The sequence below is a fragment of the Diadema setosum genome, chromosome 1 (assembly GCF_964275005.1).
Source record: "Diadema setosum chromosome 1, eeDiaSeto1, whole genome shotgun sequence".
Classification (NCBI taxonomy): domain Eukaryota; kingdom Metazoa; phylum Echinodermata; class Echinoidea; order Diadematoida; family Diadematidae; genus Diadema; species Diadema setosum.
Genome location: NC_092685.1, coordinates 27,058,727 through 27,080,897, shown reverse-complemented (window position 1 = coordinate 27,080,897; position 22,171 = coordinate 27,058,727). Strand labels below are relative to the sequence as shown.

Below are 22,171 nucleotides of genomic sequence, written 5' to 3'. Positions count from 1 at the left end.
GACAGATATCAGCTCGCTTTTCGATACAACGTACGTAGGCCTACTATTTCACAACTTTTGTTTGTTTGTATGATGATTAATATTTCAGTTTTATGCTGACTATAAATCAAACCAAAGTCCCACCACTTCCATCAAGTGTCCTCTTTCACAATATTCTACGTAAGAAAAGAACAGTTTTGGTGGGACGTTGAACACTTGGAAATGTAATACGGTATATGTAAGTATATTAGACACTTAGAAATGTAATATGTGTCCTGGACAAATATGATTACTGCATTGGCACTTAACACTCAGATCTTAATGTAATATATTATCTGGACAAATGTAATGATTTAGCGGATTGATACTTAAACACTTTAGCAATATATCGTAGATAAATACAGATATGTCGGATTGACACTTTAATATGTAAACTGGAGAAATGTACGATGATTTGCTGCATTGTTATCTGATAGCTTTGTCAATCATCAAAAAATTTGTTGTACTTATTGTCATATTATAACTTGTTCACCCGTTAGCATTTGTAACTATATCATTACCTTTCTTGATCGTTGTGTCCAGAATAAGACCATGGACCCGATGTAAAAGTTCACATGTTCTTTGTTGCTGTTAAAATAAAGATATGATTACAAAAAATTACAAAGAAATATAAATACAAATATCACATCACATCAATTCATGCACACTTGAAACAGTGATATATGTGTCTACATTTCAACCCAGTGAGGGTGGGGGAGGAGGGGGGGGGGGGGCTTGATCCCCTAAACCAAACACAATGGACCAGAAACAGAAATCATAATTGAAACTCAATGATCTAGTGCACACTTTGGGTAGGATATTTTAAATGGTTCATTAAAAAAAAAAACCAAAAAAAAACCAAAAAAAAAAACCGATGAACTATTTATTCAAATTGTAAAATAAAAAAGGCCCAACGAAATTACATGTATTTATTTGTTGCATGGTATTTCTCATATATTTTTATTCGATAATCTAACAACTAAGGGCAGCGACCTTGCAGATGGAGGGAGCTTGCTTTCTTTGCATTTTTAGAATCGAAATTCTGCGATCTAATGCACACTCAAGGTGACGGTAGTTGGAAAATTTCCAAGAAAAAGTAAGACAATTGTATGTTTGTCTTTCATTATTTTTTCCATGTTACAAGATGGCTGGATGATAGCCCATATTAATTCGGCTGCACGTGCTAGATGGCCTTCCACTACGGGGTCCAGTTGAATGTGAGGCGGACCACTGACTTCATGCACCCTGCTTTTTACGTTGTGGATCTTTTATGTGTACGAATTGCGACTCTCCCACTCACGGACATCCACTTTATGTCTTGTTGATGGGGCAGAGTGTTTTTGCCTCTTATTTGAACCTGTATGTTTTATGATTACACACAACATTGCTCAGTAATTCAGACGAGAAAGAGCGAACCGTACAGTCATTTGGATTGGGAGGCAGACGCGTCCTGACTGAGCCAAATTACCACCCGGTGTGTTAGTTCTTTATCAAAACTGTATATCAGAAACCCATGACATTTACAAACTATATTCTATTTTTATCTTATTCTATTTTTATGCATTCTCCACTCAAGTGAAGGATTGCCCATTTAGCCATAGTTAGCAGGGCTAATTTTCAAAGGGGTCCTAGCATACAAATAAAAACAAATATGTACATTCAAGCATTGGAAATAGAATGAATATGGTGGATAATAATCATACATTATTTATGACGTCTATACACACAGTGGATACAATGATGCAAATATTACTCATACTAAAATCAAAATAAAACCCGTATACCATGGGGAGTAGAGGGACTTTACTCTATGAAAACAAACCTCAATCATAAATATACACTTAACAAATAAAAGGAAAACAATGAAAAGAAGGGGTAAATAAATAAACATAACTATGGCGAGAAAAGAGGTGAATAATTACCAAAAGAGGATTTCATTTGGTGTATATTTTGTGTAGAATATGATTATAGATTTGCTAATTGGCTTATACAAGCAGAATCGCCATTTGCAGGTGATGTTTTAATAATGCGATTAACGCTTGCGCGACTATGTCTCATTTACTGTTCAACTTATTTAAAAATCTAAACATCTCAAGTGCAGCGGGAGAGTGATGGAGGACACGAGAGGGGAGAACAAAGTGAGATTCTGCATTTGTTAGAATTGCAACACTTTTGGTAAAATTTATCTAGATTTTTTTTTAACGTTTAATAATGTTGCATCAGAATAAAAAAATTCTGTAGTCTCTGTACGAAATCTGAAAGATACCTTTAAATAATCAGTTGAATTAAAATGATACCGGGGGAAAAGTATGTGTGTGGATAACCTAGTCTAACTATAGTGCATGCACAAAGATCAGTGAAACACGCAATGAAATTCCGAGAAATATCGGAAAATCCACACATTCAATAAGATGTGCCGCCCTCCAGAGATGAGATCACTACAGCAAGTGTCACTACAGGAGTTGAGCGATACTAATAATATTTATATCAAAATAGACAGGAATTTCACTTCGTAATCACTCTTCAAGGAATTAGAACATTACTTGACCTATCACTCCCTCAGAAGTCATGGAGTAGAAATCATAATATCAACGAGTCAAGAGTATGAGTATGAGAATTTGTGAAATTCATTTTCTACATCACTTTTATTTTGTGACATCACAAAATTAATTGGGATGATGTTTGCTATTACGAAGGTTTGTTAATCTGAAAAGGAATTAATTAGGAATTGTTATTCCAAATGTTCAGTGTGCCAAAACACACAAATTCTGTATTGAAAAAGGTTCCACAGGTTCGTTATTCCCAAAATGAAAAGGGTTTCATTATTCCGAAGGTTCGATAATCCAAAAATGAAAATAGGTTTGTTATTCTGAATTTTTGATAATGTGAAAATGAAATTAGATTTTGCTGTTGTTGTTGTTGTTGTTATTCCGAAGGTTCATTAAAGGGACTGTACAGTACTGGTTGAGGTGGGGATTCATGTTTTGAACATTCCCAGGTGACAATGAAAAGCCTCTTATGAAATATGAAAAGGGCATGTAATTTTAAGAAGGATTCAACGTTTATTTGATGAAAATTGGTTTTCAAATGGCTGAGATATCAAAAAAAGTGCTAATAATAAAAGGCGACATGCCACAACTTTATTAGGATCTCTTTGCTTCACCTTGTTTTTGGATATCTCAGCCATTTCAAAACCGATTTTCATCGAATAAACTTTTGATACCCCTTAGAACTGCATGCTCTTTGACATCTTAAAGAGTGGTTTCTGAATATCTCGCAAAACGTTAAAAGCTAAATCCTCACCTCGACCACAACTGTACACACCCTTTAATCCGTAAATGAAAAGAAGGTGCATACTAACGAACCTTCAAAATTCCGAACTTTGTTTTTTTTTTTCTTTTTCTTTTTTTCGTTTTTGAAATTAATGAACTTTCAGAATAACGAATCTTATTCTTATTTTCAGATTAACGGTACGATAATCATACTGTTAGAGTGTTGATGATAATCACAATAGGACCTAGGCCTATGTCTTTATGGATACGGAGTAGCCTACGCCTACCTCTTCGTACCTTACTACCTATAAAGAACATCCCCGGGTACAAGATGGGCCTATGAAGTAAAACATCTTGTAAAAGGATTTGAATGAACTCAGAATCTTCTGATTGAGAGCCTTGAGAAAGAGTGTAAGAGGGGGGGGGGGGGTAGACCAAGAGAGAGAGAAAAAAAAAACAGAGAGAAAGAAATCTGTAACACACTGAAAGAAACAGCCATGGACAAGCGTGGTTGAGTTTTTTGTGTATTATCGATAATCTCGAGGAGGTACCATTAGGCTACTCTGGTTCCAGACCATTTGCCTGTATTGACTATTCGTGGAGTACATTACTATGTGAACATGGAACTCCATGGCATGAGAGAGAGAGAGAGAGACTTCTCCCTGCTTAGTACCCCCACCCTCGTACCTCCCTTATAGTTTTTGTACTCTTGTGCCTATAAAAATGAAAAAAAAAAAAACAACAGTGTACTCATCTCTACACTGAGAAAAAAAAAAATCTCGTTGGTACCTCCCTGGATTGGTAAACACCGCAGAGGGCGCATTTTTTTTTTTTTTTTTTTTTTTTTTTTTTGGTTGTTGTTGTTGTTCGTGAAGGGACTAAAGTTGGCAAGCGGTCTGGAAACCAGACTATATTTGCACAGAAGTAAACACGTTGACCATTGGCACTCTGTGTACTAGCAGGGAGGTGATTTGTCTCACCTCCCTGGTACTAGTATACATCTTGCACTGACCAGGGAGGTGCCCATGGAGCAGTGGCTACAACGCCGACCCCATTGTTTACAATTAGGTCGGCGTACACGTGAAACGAAAGTCACATGAACCGTGCCCCCTTTTTGCTAGTCTTTATCTTCTGCGTTTTGAAACATATCCCCAGAATTTCATACTTTAGGATTCAAAATTGATTCATTCTATGTCAAAAAGGCAGTAATTCTATAAGAAACGTAATATGTGTTTAAAATATACACTAAAAATATGAACTTAAGCTGAGTAATCCATGTGGCGTTAGACAAAAATTTGCAATGAATAGAATAATTGGTCTGGTTTTAGCATATACTAGTAGTCGATACTGACAAAAAAAAAAAAAAAATCCAAAGCTGCAACACACACACAGTACCCACCACAGACAGTACATGTACCCACATCAACCTGCGGGTCTGACTGCGGAAAAGTACGGGGGTTGGGCGTGCATAAAGCCATGTAGAGTAGGCGAGCCTACGTGAGCAACCAATCGTAGTTGTTAGGCTGAACAGCCCGAGGTGGCCCGCGTATATTGTGCACGAGGTATACACTTGAACTGAGCTCTCAATCTACGATCGACATCATCATCGCAGAATTTCCCAGAATTGTAAAGCTGTGTGCAGATGTGGTCGCGATCTGACGATCTGGAGAAGTAAATAAACAGAATCATCAGTCTTCTTCGAATAAGTCTCCTTCTTGAGGTGAGGAGGTTTGACGCCATGTAAGCATTCGACTTTACCTCTAAATTTTACTCTGTCTTTTTTGTTTCGCTGTTTCAGTGTTTGTGTCGGGTAGCGCATAGAAATCACGGAAGGTGCCGTCACGAAAAGTGGGTTTACTTTACTCCCCCAGAACTTTGTTAGATAGACTATAATAGGACAATATAATAATATCGTCATCTAGTACTAGTATTCTAGTTTAGAAAGGGCTGAGGCCTGAGTGAGTGAAACTGAACTAGAACTCAGTCCGGGAAACCCACTCACAAGGGGGGCCCCTCCTTATAAGTAACCCGTCCCCCTTATAAGTAACCCCGTCCCCCTTATAAGTAACCCCCGGGGCACCCCTTATAAGGAGTCTCCACGCTTTTTTGCAATGCAACGCGAAAATGAAAGGACTGCGGCAATTCGCTTGATTATGTCCATAAAGCTTCACAAGTTTCCTAGTTACTCACGAAATTTGAGCAAAATCGGTTTGAGGCATCATATCTAAAATCATGGATTTAAACGCGATGTCAAACGACCCATGCGAATGCTGAAATGCGAGCGATTACTGGCGTGAGTGTCGCCAGGCGCGGCGGCGCGGCAATGTTTGAGTGCAGACGTGGCGACTGACCTCCGTGCTCAGTCGCCACGTCTGCACTCAAGCATTGCCGCGCCGCCGCGCCTGGCGACACTCACGCCAGTAATCGCTCGCATTTCAGCATTCGCATGGGTCGTTTGACATCGCATTTAAATCCATGATTTTAGATATGATGCCTCAAACCGATTTTGCTCAAATTTCGTGAGTAACTAGGAAACTTGTGAAGCTTTATGGACATAATCAAGCGAATTGCCGCAGTCCTTTCATTTTCGCGTTGCATTGCAAAAAAGCGTGGAGACTCCTTATAAGGGGTGCCCCGGGGGTTACTTATAAGGGGGACGGGGTTACTTATAAGGGGGACGGGTTACTTATAAGGAGGGGCCCCCCTTGTGAGTGGGTTTCCCGAACTGAACTAGACAGTCTAATGTGGTTTGACCTTTTACAGTTTTATACTGAGTGATTGCTGATCCTTCGATTTGCATCTTTGCCCCAACTTATTTTTAGCCTCGTTCTATAATATTTTGAATTACTCCTACTACTATTTTGTTACAGACAACAACAGACGAATAGCGACACAAACCACCATTCCAACTGGGACTGCAACTGCGAAGCTGGTGCCCAGCTGGAGCTGGAGAAAGACGACAGTATAGTTTCAATCCTTGGTGGACGAACAGTGTTTGTCGGCTGGTGTTGACTGCAGTTCCAGGGCCGGGGTGCATGTGTGGCAGAGCGCTGCAGTTGCAAAGGACATTCCGTCATTGCCTTTCTTCATGGAGCATTACTTTGATTGTTGTGTTGGCTTTTGATATCAAACTGTCGTGTCATGACCTTTGACAGCCTGATGTGTTACTGTTTATAGTGACTCAACTGCAGAACAGATGTGTAGTTAAGTTGTATTTTCGCCCTGGGAAGGCCAAAGCTGAATAGAAATTGGATTTGTAGGTACGCAAGTGACATGAGATCTCTGTAGAAAACTCTATCTAGAGGGGAAGGCTATCCAGATTTTGATGCTTCATGTACTACTAAAGCTTTAACAATGCCAGAGGATAAAAATCCTAGGGCCTTGACTAATGGAAAGGCAGAAAATGCGGATGTGCAGCGAGTGCAAACCGATGGAAACGGGAGTGGAAATGAAAGTCCGAACTCAAAGCGTCGTTCTAAAGGGCGGCCGACGTTGCACATCAAGATACCCTTTTTCAAGAGGACTGCAAGCAAGAGCACACCTCCTGTAAATGCATGCTCTGATTCCCCACTAGATGCAGGAGACATTTCTCCAATAGTCTGCCAGTCTCTTCCAAGCGAGTCGCACATGCCCAGCAGTAGCAGAGACATTGGACATGTCCTCTGCCTCTCTCCAGACGACGGTAGTCCCGACAGGCCCGCTGAAGATGGTCACACCTCCGCGGATTCAGGTGACAACTCCAGCGACGACAGCGTTCAGGTTGCTCGCACCAAGAAGACGGAAGAGGAGATGGAGTCGGAGAAACACCAGAGCGACTTCGAAGAAAATGAGAAGAGCTCTGCCCCAAAGTCTGCAAAATCAGACAGAGCACAAGGCGATCAGCCTTCTGAGGGTTCCGTGGAGCCAGGGGCAGTGACGGCCAAGGCTTGTCTGAAGTCTTGCCTGAAGAACCGCTACGGCAGGCGACGTCGGGCCAGCACCTTCCCACCGCTGGATTGCTCAGAGTTGTCAGAAGAAGCCTTCAGGAGGTGCGTAAAAGTGACATTCTCACCTGACACCGTGGATCCCCCGCCCCGGAATTGCAAGTATCGGGAATGGATTGAGAGGAAGTGCAATCACGGCAGGAGCCAGCCCATCAACATCAAGCATGAGAAGAGAAAATGCCAGCTGGTAAGACATTTTATTTGATTTTTTTTTTCTTTGTGGTATAAATATATGCAGCATTGCTGCTTTGTAATTATAAAGATGAAGATAAGGATGCATGGAATTTCCTTGATTTGAACTCTCTCTCATCCATGTTCTCCTCCCCCCCCCCCCCCAAAAAAAAGAAAAGTACAAGCTAAAACTAGGATAAAATGCCAAATACTAAAACAAACAGAATGCAACTATCTTCCCTCCTCCCCATCTTACCCTCCCCCCCCCCCCAAAAAAAAAAAAAAAAAAAAACCAGCAACTTTGTATTGTTATTTTTTGGTAAATGAGCAGGGTGCTCCATAACTTCTTTTTTTTTTAACAGCTTGCAAGCAAGCAGATTTTCAAATTGTTGCAGAATACTTGCCTGAACATGAATTCTACTTGCCTGAAAAGAAAGTAAAAAAAATATAAGAAAATAATAAATAAAATCACTTGTAAGTCAAGGACTTGATAAAACACAAATAAACACCACACATTGATTCCAAACACTTGGTTTGATTAAGGGTTGGTGTTGCATTGCATTTGGGCTTCTTTACATAAAAGTGTTGGAAAGTTGCTGTTGACAAAATATAATTTAATATTCAAAAAGTGTGTTGCATCACTCACAGTTATCTTTGAGCTTCTGTATGATTGACTTTATGGATTTGAGGAGGAAGATTAAAAAAAAAAAAAAATTGTCTTCGAAACTTTTTGCTTGCCCAAATTGGGCGAAGATTTTTGCTCATTGTTCTGAAAAGTTGCCAGACTTTGATTTTCACTTGCCCTAGGCAATCTGAAAGCAATGTAGCACCTTGAAATGAGGAGATGCTATACCAGCACAAAATGTTTATGGGAGAATGAAACCCTTCAGTACACCCGATGGGCTTACAAGTGCATGTGAATTGAGGGAATGCAGCAATATCAGCTTATCAAGATATTGAAGAATATTGAATACCATCGGAGCATTCAAATTATGCCTGTGACTTACTGATCATTTTGTACACTTTTATTGTTTATTTCTCTTAACAGACTTTCACAATTATACAGTCCATGCGCTGTAGGCCTACATGTAAGCACTAAATTTTAACAAAGTGAATAATCAATTTGTAATTCACTCTCAGTCAAAAGTCAATAACTCATTTACAATTATTTTTGCGTGAAAGTAGGGAATGGTGTCTATATACAAGGACTTACTACAACAATAGCGCCTTGTTCAAAGTGCTGGAAGGAAGTTACCAGGATTGCTATATCTCGATTGTTTTTTCCTGCATTCGAGACATATTACAAGGAGACATTAAACAGGATCAGGGTGTACCCTGTTTCTTTCCAAGAAATTTGCCAGTTTTTTTTTTTTTTATTGCTTTATAAAAAAGAAATAATAAAAACCCCACCTAGTTCTTAATGCATGGTGCTGTGTTTTTTTTTTCTTTTTTTTTCTTTTCTTGTTTGAGGGGGGGGGGGGGGTGGGGGCTTGTGGAATACCCTTTTAATACAACAAACTATTTGCTTCACCACTGCTTTCAGCAAAATATATGTGACCTGTGTGATGCTGTGATCAGGATGATAACATTAACAGATATGATGTACTAATCATTTCTGCAAATGCAAAAGCTTTCACCAACAACATTCAGAGTAACTTTGTGGCTTATAACTTTGCAAGCATGAATTGTACATGACTACATGTATCTTGCTGTCACAATTTTCAGTGTGAATAGTAGAAAGCCCAGACATCACACATTTTACTCCCACGACATTTCCAGTGAAAGTTGTTCTAATGCAACAGTCTCACATGAAAGCCATTGGAATTACCAAAGGGATTATGAGATTTACTTTAATAATCCAGCTCATTGAAATCCATTTTAACTTCAAAGAGAACTCACAAACTTTGTTTTTTTAATACACAGTACACTGTATGTGAATGAAAGGACCTGAAGTACAGCTGTACAGTGTACAGTGTAGGTCAAGTACAACCAGACACCACTTTGCACAGAAAGATTGTTTTGTCTTGCAAACAAGATAAGCAATGCTAATTTTATCTAGGAGGTTATTCATATCCCCTAACCAAATACCTGCATTGTGATATATGATCTGGATTGAAGCCATGAAAACATGATTTTTTTTTTTTTTTGGTAAGAAAGAGCAAACTTACTGACATTTCCAACCCTACATGTACCCTCCCCCACCTCAAGAAAATAAGATATAAGAAAGGAAGGTTAAAAAATGAGGTTTTCTCATATAAAGTCCTGGTTATTATGACATGAAATATTAACTAACAGAAGACTACAAGTGTACATGTATAGTACAATGTATTCTGCGCTTCCTTACACTGACTAACTTAAACCCCGTTTAGCGTTGCCAAAAACACGGTACAACCCGTAGAGGTTGTGTTGTGTTTTACCCTGCAGAGGCTGGGGACTCTAAACGGTCATGGAAAAAGCATGAGTCTGGAGTGAGCCTGGCATGTTAGCCTGGCATGAATGTTGTGCTAGACATCCTATCACGAATCTAAGACAACTTCTTTTGAGGTTCTGCTGTGTTTGCCGCAGATGAGGAGAACATGGCACATACTTCTGGAGACCTGTGCAGTTCATTGCAGAGTGCGCATACAAAATACACACACAGTACAGTATTTGTGCACAAAATACTGCCCACCTCTCTTGAGGAAAAACGCACTGGGTTCATTTTCCATTTATAACCTGATTTTGCCCAGATTTACATACCAACATGTTACATTTTTAGCCAATGTTGTAATTGGGCACTGTGGTGCTGTGTCCTTCAGAGCCCTTAAAGGTATTCATAATAATACCTTTAAAAAAAAATCAACAATGGAAAACATTCTATTGTTTATCAAAGTTTTCCTCGTATTACGTTTATTTGATGGAAGGCATGAAACAATTTGTAAATGTGTAATGATCAGGAATTGGCTGCAGATTTTCAAATTTCAGTTATATCAAAATTTTTAATCAACTTTTTTTTTTTCACATACACCTACACAGGTAAACATATGATGATACAGTAATCATTGTAGTTTGACATTCTTGTATATTTTGTCATTTGCAGCTGTTTTCTTCCACAAATGCAAGGGAATTGCAGAAATACTGTACATGTACTCCCCCCCCCCCAAAAAAAAAAAGAAAAAAAAAAATAATTAATTAATTAATAAATAAATAAATAAATAAAAATTTTGAAGAAAAAAAAAAAGAAAAAGAAAAAGATTGTCTCTAAGTTTTGCGTCTACATGATCTAGAATACTGTTAAACCAGAAACATTCCCAGCATGAAAACTTTCGCTAATTGGAGCCAATGGCCTTTTTTTTTGCAGTATGACATTTTTTTGCATATTATGATATTGGTGACTGGCATTCTTTTTTTAGATGAAACTTTTACATGCATTTTACTTACAAGCACGAATCTTGGTTCCTCGCAAAATTCGTTAAAGTTTCATGCATGCAGAAATTTCTGGTTTTATGGTACCTGTCAGGGATAAGTATTGTCAAGCATAACATCTAGATGCAAATTATCATCAGCTTTCATGTTCTTGGCAAAATTCCCTATTAGGATTAGAGCAATTGGATTCAGGTGGCACTCCAGGTATTGTATGTTCTGCTGTCCCAGCTCACTTGGGAGACAGATATACAATGTACTTGTCACAGTTAGACATACATACAACTGTATGCACTGGTCCACAAGAAAGATGAGAAAGAAGCTACTGCCAGTAGTTCAGAGGTTGCGACTGTGGGGGGTTCCATTAGAGGACTTACAATACAGTACAAGTATGCAGTACACCTCTCCGAGACAGACGGAAAGACACTTGGTGAATACTATTCAAATAGACAGTTCTTTCTGGCTCAGTTTGGAGAGAGAAGTCCCATTCTTGCAGGTAGGGAAACAATGATTGACAGGGCTCCACAACAAGAACAAGTGTGGGCTAACACCCCACTGAAGAGATGGTCAGATTCATGAGGCTTACAGTGTATCTTGGGAATTGCTCCCCCTTGCTTTTTAGAGGGTGACAAACAGCAGTCTGCAGTCAGAAATCCGTCCCTCAACTTGTATGAAATGAATTTTAACAGAACATGACACCTCATGCAAAATTGAAGTAGCTTCCTTCTCTATTAAGCATGGATGAGGATCAGTGAATATTTCACTTTGCAATTGGTAGTACATACATATGGTATGTGTACTGCTTTTTTGACAGGTTGTACATACTTGTACAATGTTTTCAGGACGGTTTTAAATTTGGATGTTGTTGTGGATTAGTACTTTGAATGAGCTGGAATAACTTAAAGATAATATAAAGTTTTGGTACCTCAAAGTTTCCCTGAATTTCCTTGTCTTAGTTTGTGTTTCAGGTTAAAGTACCTTTCATATAACTCACACTGTGAGACTTGCTCGCCCCAAAGTGCTCTCATGTCTGAGTAATCATGCAATAATGGTTTCGTACCAGAGCCGCCGCCGTACGGCGGCGAGTTAGTACACGTATTGTACGAAACCATTATTGCATGATATTACTGCGACCAGCAGCGTGCAGCCCCATACGCATAGCGTAATGGGGCTTCGCATTGTAGCATTCACGATCATGACAGATTTAGTATCGCGGGTAAATATCAACTTAAAATCCAAAAATTTCTTCAATTTGAAGGCTTACCAGTTAAGTTGAAGTATTGAAAACAGGCTTCGGGCAACGTTTGGTTCTGCCAATAGTCCCTTTCTGTTCGAATTGATGACTGAATGTGACTCGGTCGAGAGGACCTTGGGAGAGCTACATACTGAATACTACGGCCAGCGCATGTGCACACAAACATCTTATCCGTTCATGGATTTGAAATTTGTGCGCATGTGATGTCTCTGTTAAATACCCAAATTATCCCTTCATATGGGAAAACAGGTTATGTACAATGTACGTACATGCAGGTATTGATTGAATGGTGAACAAAGATAAACATGCAATGAGGAGGTAGGAAGGCACCCATTTAATTAGGAACAGGGCCCCATTTCATTAAAAAAAAAAAAATAGAAAAGAGAGTTGCTATGATGGGGACTCTTTGCTGAATGGCAATTGTCATAGTTACAACAAGAATTCAGCTTTCTCATTTGCTGTTGCTACGGGAAGTGGGTATCCTAACATCTCTTATGAAATGGGGCCCAGAAAGCACCTTGGTGATGACTTCTTGTCCTAAACACACCACCAGTGTGAGATTTGATAGGATGCCTTCTTACAAATGTGTCAAGCAAGACCGAAGTACCCACCAGAAGTTTCAACAAGCTGCCTTCTTGCTTTCACATCCTGAGCAACTTGCCAGGGTGAATCTGTAACAAGGTATTTTAAGTTGAAAAAAATAATGTTACCTGCCTCCTTGCCTTTTCACCTTGAATAAAGTGCATATATTGTAGTTGAGTTTTCAGAAGACTCATCTGAATGTACACATTTCAACCTTCCATACATTGCTGTAAGAGGAGTCTGGGTTCTAAAAAACCAACAAAGAACAACAACAACCCAGACGCTGACAAAGGCAACTACTGACACAAAGTCGTATATCCAACAGTTGTTGCCAATTTGCCACTCGATTTGCTTCCAAAGGAGAGTATACCCGGGCCCTGGTGTCGGCCAAAGTCTGGAGCATGGGTACAGTACCTAGTCCCTTTTATCATGGCAGAGTGTTTGCAGAAGGCTACCAGCAACCGACCCCTGGTGGCACTTTGAAAATATTTACATTTGATATCCTGTAAGGTTCTTTAAACCTTGGCCTGTATTCTCTACTGATCACGTTATTTTCTACTTAAACAATGCATCGAGTCTATAGATATGAACTATCATCATTGGATTTTTGTTGTTTTGATTTTCAGTAATTTCCAGCAAAGAAATATGGGAGCGGAAATAGGGGAATAGTTGGAGGAATGTTTCGATCTGCTCATTTGAGAGTGTTTCACCGTCTTCATTAAATCTCCTAATTTTGTTGCTTGTCAGCATTGTTCAATTTCTAGTCGATGATTTTGGTTTTTGATAGCTTGTTTATTGCAACTGATTAATATAAAAAGCTTGTTAAAATGTTCTTCGTGTTGTTTAATGCACTGAGATAGTAATTTGTTGTAATTATTTGTACCACAAGATCGAGTGTTGTGCCTTTACAGTGAATTCTACTTCTAGATTTAAGTTGGGTGTACAAATTAACGAATTCAAAATCAAACCGTATATTAGCATTTTCTAAAGCAGCCATATGATGAGAAGGTTACCAAAGAAAATTTTTTTAAATATTTAAAGTGGAATCTTGTATCGAACTCAAAGTGCCTGAACTGTAAATTGCCTTATACCTTACAGTACTTTATAACTCGTACTACAACAGTGGTACCGTAGTGTAAATAGTGGAGAGAGTTTCAGACATACATTTTGTGCATTACAGTATACATTGTATAAATAACTGAAATTGCTCTCAGTGTGGCACAGTGAAGAAGCAGTATGTTTATTTGACTATGTATTTGCAGAGTCTACCTGATTTTTAATGTGTTGGTTCCTTCCGATTGGTAGCCTGCATTTGCAATGACCCCCCCCCCCCCCAAAGTAGACTGGGAAAACAGGAAAAGGAATTCAGTGTAAGGATTAAAGATAATATAAAGTTTTGGTACCTCAAAAGTTTCCCTGAATTTCCTTGTCTTAGTTTGTGTTTCAGTACCTTTCATATAACTAACACTGTGAGACTTACTTGCCCCAAAGTGCTCTCATGTCTTAGTAATCATGCAATTAACTGCGACCAGCAGCCCCATACGCATAGCGTAATGGGGCTTCACATTGTAGCATTCAGGATTATGACAGATTTAGTATCGCGGGTAAATATCAACTTAAAATCCAAAAATTTCTTCAATTGGAAGACTTACCAGTTAAGTTGAAGTATTGAAAACAGGCTTTGGACAACGTTTGGTTCTGCCAATAGTCCCTTTCTGTTCGACTTGATGACTGAATGTGACTCGGCTGAGAGGACCTTGGGAGAGCTACACTGAATACTACGGCCAGCGCATGCCCACACATCACATGCGCCCAAATTTCAAATCCATGAACGGGTAAGATGTTTGTGTGCGCATGCGCTGGCCGTAGTAACCACTGTATGTAGCTCTCCAAAGGTCCTCTCAACCGAGTCACATTCAGTCATCAATTCGAACAGAAAGGGACTATTGGCAGAACCAAACGTTGCCCGAAGCCTGTTTTCAATACTTCAACTTAATTGGTAAGTCTTCAAATTGAAGAAATTTTTGGATTTTAAGTTGATATTTACTCGCAATACTAAATCTGTCATGATCCTGAATGCTACAATGCAAAGCCCCATTATGCTATGCGTATGGGGCTGCTGGTCGCAGTTAGCTACTGTATGCGTATAGGGCTGCACGCTGCTGGTCGCAGTTATCATGCAATACGTGTACTACCGGTACCTCGCCGCCGTACGGCGGCGGCTCTGGTACGAAACCATTATCGCATGATTGCTAAGACATGAGAGCACTTTGGGGCGAGTAAGTCTCACAGTGTTAGTAATATGAAAGGTACTTTAACCTGAAACACAAACTAAGACAAGGAAATTCAGGGAAACTTTGAGGTACCAAAACTTTTTATTATCTTTAAGGCCGCTAAGCAGAAAATAGTCTTTGCTTGTGTGTACTATTAAAATAGTCTTTGCTTGTGTGTACTATTAACAAAAATTGTGAGTTATCTCTTGTATTCATGCTGTTGCAGAATTGGCAATAGTCTCAGACTGGCATGCTTAGGCTTGATTTAAATATGATTTTTAAAGCAAAATAGAATTTGATATCAAGAACAAACCAGGAAAACAGTAAAAAAAAAACAAACAAAAAAAAATCATTGAACATCTCAGATGTGTGGGTCTACCCCGGAAGTTTGCTGAGGCACTATGTTTTCCTGAAATGATAGGGATTAGAAGGTCCGATGTCACTAAGCTTTAGATGTGAATATGTCATTTTCCAGCGACAACATCCTTGTCCAATCTGATTCACATAAAATTTATGCAGCTGAAATTCTACGAGTAAATTCACTCTGCTATTGCATAGTCTCGACTATGATGTCATTGACTTAAAATCATGTGTCTTTTGAAGCACTGATGTCGAAAACAAAACGGCAGGACTATCGAAATTGCATTATCAATGTTTCAATGGCATCTCCCTTTTCTTTGGGACTCTTCAAATGTTTCTAGCTACCTTCTTTATGCGTATGTTTCCATGTGAGCCGCAAGAATGAAAGTAAGATTACCCATGTGATTGTAATGCATTATCTGCCGGAAGTGGTGAAACAAAAGGAAAGAAAGCATTGAAGCCTCAATCAAAATACTGTGGTCTTAAACCAGTATCAACCGATCAAGTCCAAAACACCACAGTTGTGTGGTTTGAAGCTCTATCTGTTGTGAAATTCCCATTTTTGTTCCTTATATCATTTGTGTGTCATAAAAATTCCCTTTCATTTGAGCTCCCTTGTTGTGCATGTTTCAGTTTGCAGAACTTAAAGAAAAAAAAAAAAACATGGTTGCAAAATGTATGATTCATTCTCATATCGACAACACATGTTCTAAAAGATCAGTTTTCCATTTTTGTTGTTTTTTTCCCCTCTCTCTGTAAGCTTGGCAAATCTTTGTGCATTTCTTTCCGAATCTTTGTAGAATTAATTGATTGCAACAGTTCAATCTGATGTATCTCCAATAATGTTATGGATCTACATTCATCAGGACATATATGTAATGATTACAAGATGAATGTGGCAAGTTTTTCCCAGGGTTTGATGGGTTTAAGTAAGATGATCTAAAGTTTGGTTTGAACAATAATTGATAATGCAGTGATTGTAACTACCCAGGGAATGAGAAATTTGCTGAGACAGTGATGAATCAACTTGCAGTTGAAACTGGAGAAAACTTGGGATGGAAGTTGAATGGTTCATCTGATTTTGGTGCATATTTGATTACTGTTTAATACACACCGTAGTGTTGTTGTTGTTGTTTTGTTTGTTTTTTTTTTTGGGAGGGGGGTGTCAAAGATTTAAACTTTACATGTACAGGTACATTGTGTCTTTTGATACTTTTGTAGCTGCACTTTTCACTTTGTAACCACCGAAAAAAAAAAAAAAAACAATAAGGGAAATTTCGAAATATTTTATGGTATTCCCATGTTGTGTTTGTGGGCCAAATCTTGTACATTGTTCTATCCATTTGAGGAATCAAGAGGTGACCATGTTGAAAGTGATGGTTTGTTAGAATGGAATGTTGTTTCAACACAATCATAGTGCATTTTATGCATGAGTACCTGACAAGTGGGGGGGGGGGGGGAAGAGGTCACATACATGTACAATGTACAAATGTAGATGTGCTACCCACACACCTCAGAAATTAACTGGACTGTGAATGGCACCGTACAGCACATCAAATTTGATCCCCTAAATAGCACTACACCTGTAAAACATACTTGTAGTCTAAATGACTCAATGTAGATTTTGATTCATCCAGGTACAAGTATTTGTAGTATGAAAGCAACACATAATGAATCTGTTTGACTGGACTTACTTGTGAAAATCACAGAGAGATCTTGATTTTTACATGTAAGTCCAGTCGAACAGATTTGATTACAATGTACATACGTCCTGTTGATACAGTAGTTAATACCCTAAATGGTGTTACCAGAGACCTCACAAAAACTGTACGGCGTAGATCATTACGATACCTACATATTGTAGTGCAATACCCTGAAAGTCAATTTGACTGCTGGTAATTGATTCTTACTGTTTGGAAATAACAACAATATTAACATATTACCATATTCGGTAACAGATTCTGGCAGTCATATGATTCCATGTTCACGAAACTGCAAAACATGAATTAGACCTTTAATCCCAGGCTTAAAATTCAGTGAAGTGTCATTGTGTAGATTGTAGTGTAGTGCTATTCCGCTTTAGAAGCTGAACTATCGACAGTACAGTGCAGTGTAGTTAAAAATAACATTATTACCGTTACATGTTGCACTTGCAACATACACAGCATTGATCATCCATATCGAGGGCAGCTGTTTCCAGGCCTCACTGTACACATTATGCGATCTACTTGTATACTACAGTGTATGTCCCATTCACTGAGTGTGTTGAAGAGGCATGTGCTTCATACATGCTGGTAATGCATGGTTTCACTCTGGAGATAATGGATATCCAATGCATGAAATGGTATATGCATGTCAGTCAATGGCATGCAGGAAACCCAATATTGTAGAGACTGCTGGCATGCAGTTGGAAATGGAGCGAGCCACTTTGAGTGGGTTGAGCATCAATGAGAAGGTGCACATGACAGGTGATTTAATAAAACATAAAATTAACATTTATGTACACTGTAAGCAGAAGGGGAAATTTTATTGACAATTCCTCTATTATGTTTTGTACCTTCCTGATCTTCGAAAAAGCTGTGTTGTGAAATATCACCCCTAAATGGTGATAGAAAGAAGAAAAAAAAAACACTCCTTATTTTTCTGGGGATAATGTTGATTTATCAACACCAATATGTCTAAAAGCAGACCTTTTCTGACACTTTTTGGACAGTTACCCCAAGTTAAGGAAAGCGACCCCCCCCCCAATATAACCGCAAAAGAGAGATGTCCCATATATCTTTTCCCTTTCCTTCCAGCCTCGTACAATGTATGTGCAGTAAATATGATTGCCATACTACAGTCATATTTTGTGATTTGTGTGTGTGTGTGTGTGTGTGTGTGTGTGTGTGTGTGTGTGTGTGTGTGTGTGTATTTTTGTTTTTCATATTGTGGTTTCCTGTTTGTTCCAGTTTGAAGCTACAGTGTACAGTGGTTTTCCCATCAAGAGTATTCCATGATCTACAAAATGTATGTTGTGACAGATGCAAATGGTGAATGACTTTTGTTATGGACATTGCTAATGCAGCATTACCAAATTTTTGGTTGCCACATCAACTGATCGCAGTATGAGTATGAGAAGGGGTGGACAAATGTAGAGCCTCAACGATCAGGACTAACTTCATTAACCATCATTACATCATCAAAGACTTCCCGTCAATGTGTGTTCCATCAGAGTTGAAAAGCTCGCCTGGAACAAGCTTTTAGTGGAGTACTTTTATTTCAAAGATCAAACTGTCCCAGATTAAAGGAAGGAAACTAACAAGCACAAATGTGCACATCATGGAAAAATCAGGGTGCTATACAGTCTGTATAGGCACTTGCCTGATTGCTGGGAGCAAGTGAAAATCAAATTGGGGCAAGTATTTTTGAACAATGAGAACAACTGCTTGCCCGAACTGGGTAAGCAAAAAGTTTTGAAGCCACCTTTTTTTTTTTTTCTTTTCACTTATTCCCTCCAACAAACCCACAAAGTCTACCATACAAAAGCTGAAAGATAATGGCTGTTTAGTGATATAACACACTTTATATACTCCTTTCAACAACTTTCCAACACTTATGAAGAAGCCCCAATGCAATGCAAAGGTAACACACCTGATCGGACCAAGTTTGTTACTCCATTGTGTTTAAGTGTACGAATTAATGTGTGCTGTTTATTCAAATGATTGTATTTTATTAAGCCCTTGACTTACACATGATTTAAATTTTGGACTTTCTTTCGGGCAAGTAAAATTGATATTCGGGCAAGTGTTTTGCAGCAAATTTGAAAGTCTGCTTGCCCTACTTGGCAAGTGGTAAACTAAAGTTATGTATTACCCTGAAAATATCAAGTTTTTTGAGAGGACCTATGTACAATACAGTGTAATTTTCATGTCATTTTGACTTGTGCTTCACAAAGAAATTAGAAATACATGTTTATAACTTTGAAGTCTTTCCTAGATTGTTCCAAACCAATTTAAAGACTTAATTGAATTTTTTTTTTTTTGCAGAGAAATATAGCTTGTAATTCAACAAAATGTAAATGCATTCTGTGTCTCCAAACTTTGTCTTGCAGCTAGAGTGGTGTCTGAGCATGACTTCAAAGCATTGAGGAATGCCAGACATCCCATTGTAATGCTTTGAACTACACATGTATTTGCTTGCTTCAGAATGCACTCCATTTTTATGTTGTTTTTTTATTCTTTTACCAGTATTAGTCCTCATGTGTGACTTTCATAGCGATTTGACATTCATTCCTCACAATATGGAGCTACACACAAAGAAAAACATGACGTTAGCAAAGACATTCTGTGATGAAGTGGGGTTGTTCCCCCCCCCCCCCTCCCAAACTCTCCCACACTTGAAAGTTGACATTGCAGTCATAAATCTTTGGTCTCTGTCTAAATAGTCACCCTGTATTCCTTCCCCAAAGAGAGAAAAGAAAAAAAAAGTACAAGGTAGTGCAACAGAATGGAAAAAAAAAAAAAAAAAAAACCTGACACCGTGACACACAGTGCCTCCCTGCCACTTTGTTTGCTTTTTTTATAGGATGTGTTCCATGTAGGCAAAAGGGGATTTTTTTTTTAATGATCCCTCTGCCTTTATGTCCAAAATGACCACAAATCATCTACTGATATCTAAATGGTTTGTTAGGGCAGGGATATTTCTGGCTACCAGCATAACAATCATTACATAGCTGTTCCACTAAAGTAAACTTTCAGCAAGTATTGCATGCAACATACAGATGTAAGCTACCAGCAAGAGTGCACTTAATAGATCCATGGGAGAAATGCATGGTTCATGAGAGTTAAAAGTCTCATTTACATTGTAGAAGCAGTATTAACATTCAAACTTCTTTTTTTTTTTACATTGTATTTAGTGTCAGTGTGGAGATATTCAATACTCACTTGTGACATACATTTATATGCAAATCCTAGCAACATTATTATTTTTTTTCCTTGATGATGGTTTCTTTCTTCAGCAGTTTTCAGCTGTTAACATTTTGTTTTGTTTTCCTTTCTGTCTTATTTCTTATGCAGAACCAGATGCGCAAGGTGAACATCAGCGACTACATGTCAAAGAACTATGGCTCCTCCTTCTTCAGTCCGGTTGGCAGCTTTGGCGGAGACATGCTCCTATAACCCACCCCGACGGAGATGATATGTGGATGGCTGCCGTACACGCTCCTATGATCATACTTACAGATACTTGTGTATCGCTGACATTGACTTCTGTGCAAATATCACGATTGTAGCTTTTTGGGGTAACTTGGTAAAGTGTGATAAATCGTCCTGCATTTCCATTTGTCGGAATGACAATAGAAGTACCCTCTCCTCCACACGGTACAGTTCTCGAGGTTAACAACTGGATATTGATATTGCTTGCGTACATTTATAGGACACTTCCTTGCAGGTACAATTTCACAGGAAAAGTATGCAAACATGCCACTTTGGCTGGGTACCCTGCAGTCTGAATGAAGGGGATGCAATGTTGTTAGTTCAGATAGTAGGTGAGGGTAACTTCAGCCCGGAAGCATTACGTCACACAACTTGTAGGAAGAGATGGCCATGAGCTGTGCAATTTATGTCGCGTGCCAGTAGACTTTAACAGTGCGAATGACCGCTTTCCCCAAGCATCCCTGGACGAGAGGCGTGGCAGTTGCCGTGGCAAAGGACAGGCTTGGAGGTGGACAGTGCAACAAGCTGCCTGCAAGAGAGCAGCACAGAGAGAATCGACGTAGCATGTGCTGTCTCCTCCTGTTTTGTTTTGTTCGACATTTGATGCACCTACCGAAGTCATGGAATTAGCACATGTGAAAGCCCTATTCCAGGAGCTACATGAAGTGGGCCAGTGCACATAGACGGGCATTGAATAGGTTTCTGTGGCATTCCTTTGTTTCCCGCTCCCGCTCCATCGAGACTGCTGTGATTTTGAGAAACTCAACTATTTAGCCCGATCGAGAGGGGAAAAAAAAAAGAAAAAAATGGAAAAAAGAGGTCATCTCAATCATTTGTTCTTGTTCAGCAGCCATCATCAGTCATTCATTGCTTCACAAAACAAGGAGTTACAGCTGCAGCAGTCTTGTCTGGATGAGCAATGCACACATTTCCAAATATTCATTTAAATGTCTGCATGCATTTGTTTTGTTTGTTTTTTGTTTTTTTGTTTTTTGCTGCAAGAAAGTACATTTTCTTTATGAGATATTGTATGAATCCATTATGCAATTTAACACATTTTATTTTCTTAGATATGCTGTATTGTGAAAATGCAGAGCTGGCTTATATATCCACTATATTGCTGCAGCCCAAATTTCAAGTTGCTTTGAACCAGTGTAAGAGCCATAGCAAAAGACAGGTCATATTTCTGTTCATATAGCCTGCATGTCTGTGCAGGTCCCCACGAAGCAACTGTACGTGCTGATTAAATTCCATTGCACCTCAAATTGCATACCATGATGTTTTGGGGCAGTCAAAAGCCGATTCTCAATCCACCTTGTAGTTCTTCCAAGCCCAGAATGGCCTCTGAAACCACCTACCGTAGGTGGTTCAAAGAACACTCCCAAATGGATGGCGTTACATGCCAATTTAGGACTGTTTGTACAGGAGCTTGAGACTGTTCTGGAATGATTCAAAGAGCTTTGTAGAAACTACCAGTAGACTTTGGCTTGATATTAATGGGGTGTATAAGTACTAGTTTGCCCAGTTACCTTTCACTCTTCGTGCTGCTGTATGGTGTATATCACATACATCATTTACATGATGCGTTAAAGACAAGAACTATTAAGTGTTACTCAGAAAATCTCCAGCAAAGAACAGCATGCTTCCCATATGTGTATCT

At 38.9% G+C, this 22,171-nt stretch overlaps 1 protein-coding gene across 1 annotated transcript; it reads left to right on the top strand.

Annotated features, from left to right (window-relative positions):
• Window positions 1–6,644: 6,644 nt before the first annotated feature.
• On the top strand, window positions 6,645–20,777 carry LOC140229153 (uncharacterized). The gene is made up of 2 exons (XM_072309423.1): window positions 6,645–7,460; window positions 20,374–20,777. Exons 1-2 carry the CDS (start codon window positions 6,645–6,647, stop codon window positions 20,473–20,475), a joined length of 918 nt encoding a protein of 305 aa, XP_072165524.1. The 3' UTR covers window positions 20,476–20,777.
• The last annotated feature ends 1,394 nt before the right edge of the window (window positions 20,778–22,171 follow it).

Bases quoted from the DNA above. Each gene is read 5' to 3' on its own strand.
- LOC140229153 (XM_072309423.1), top strand. From the start codon at position 6,645: ATGCCAGAGGATAAAAATCCTAGGGCCTTGACTAATGGAAAGGCAGAA. The intron at 7,461-20,373 runs GTAAGACATTTT...TTTCTTATGCAG, and splicing joins AGAAGAGAAAATGCCAGCTG to AACCAGATGCGCAAGGTGAA.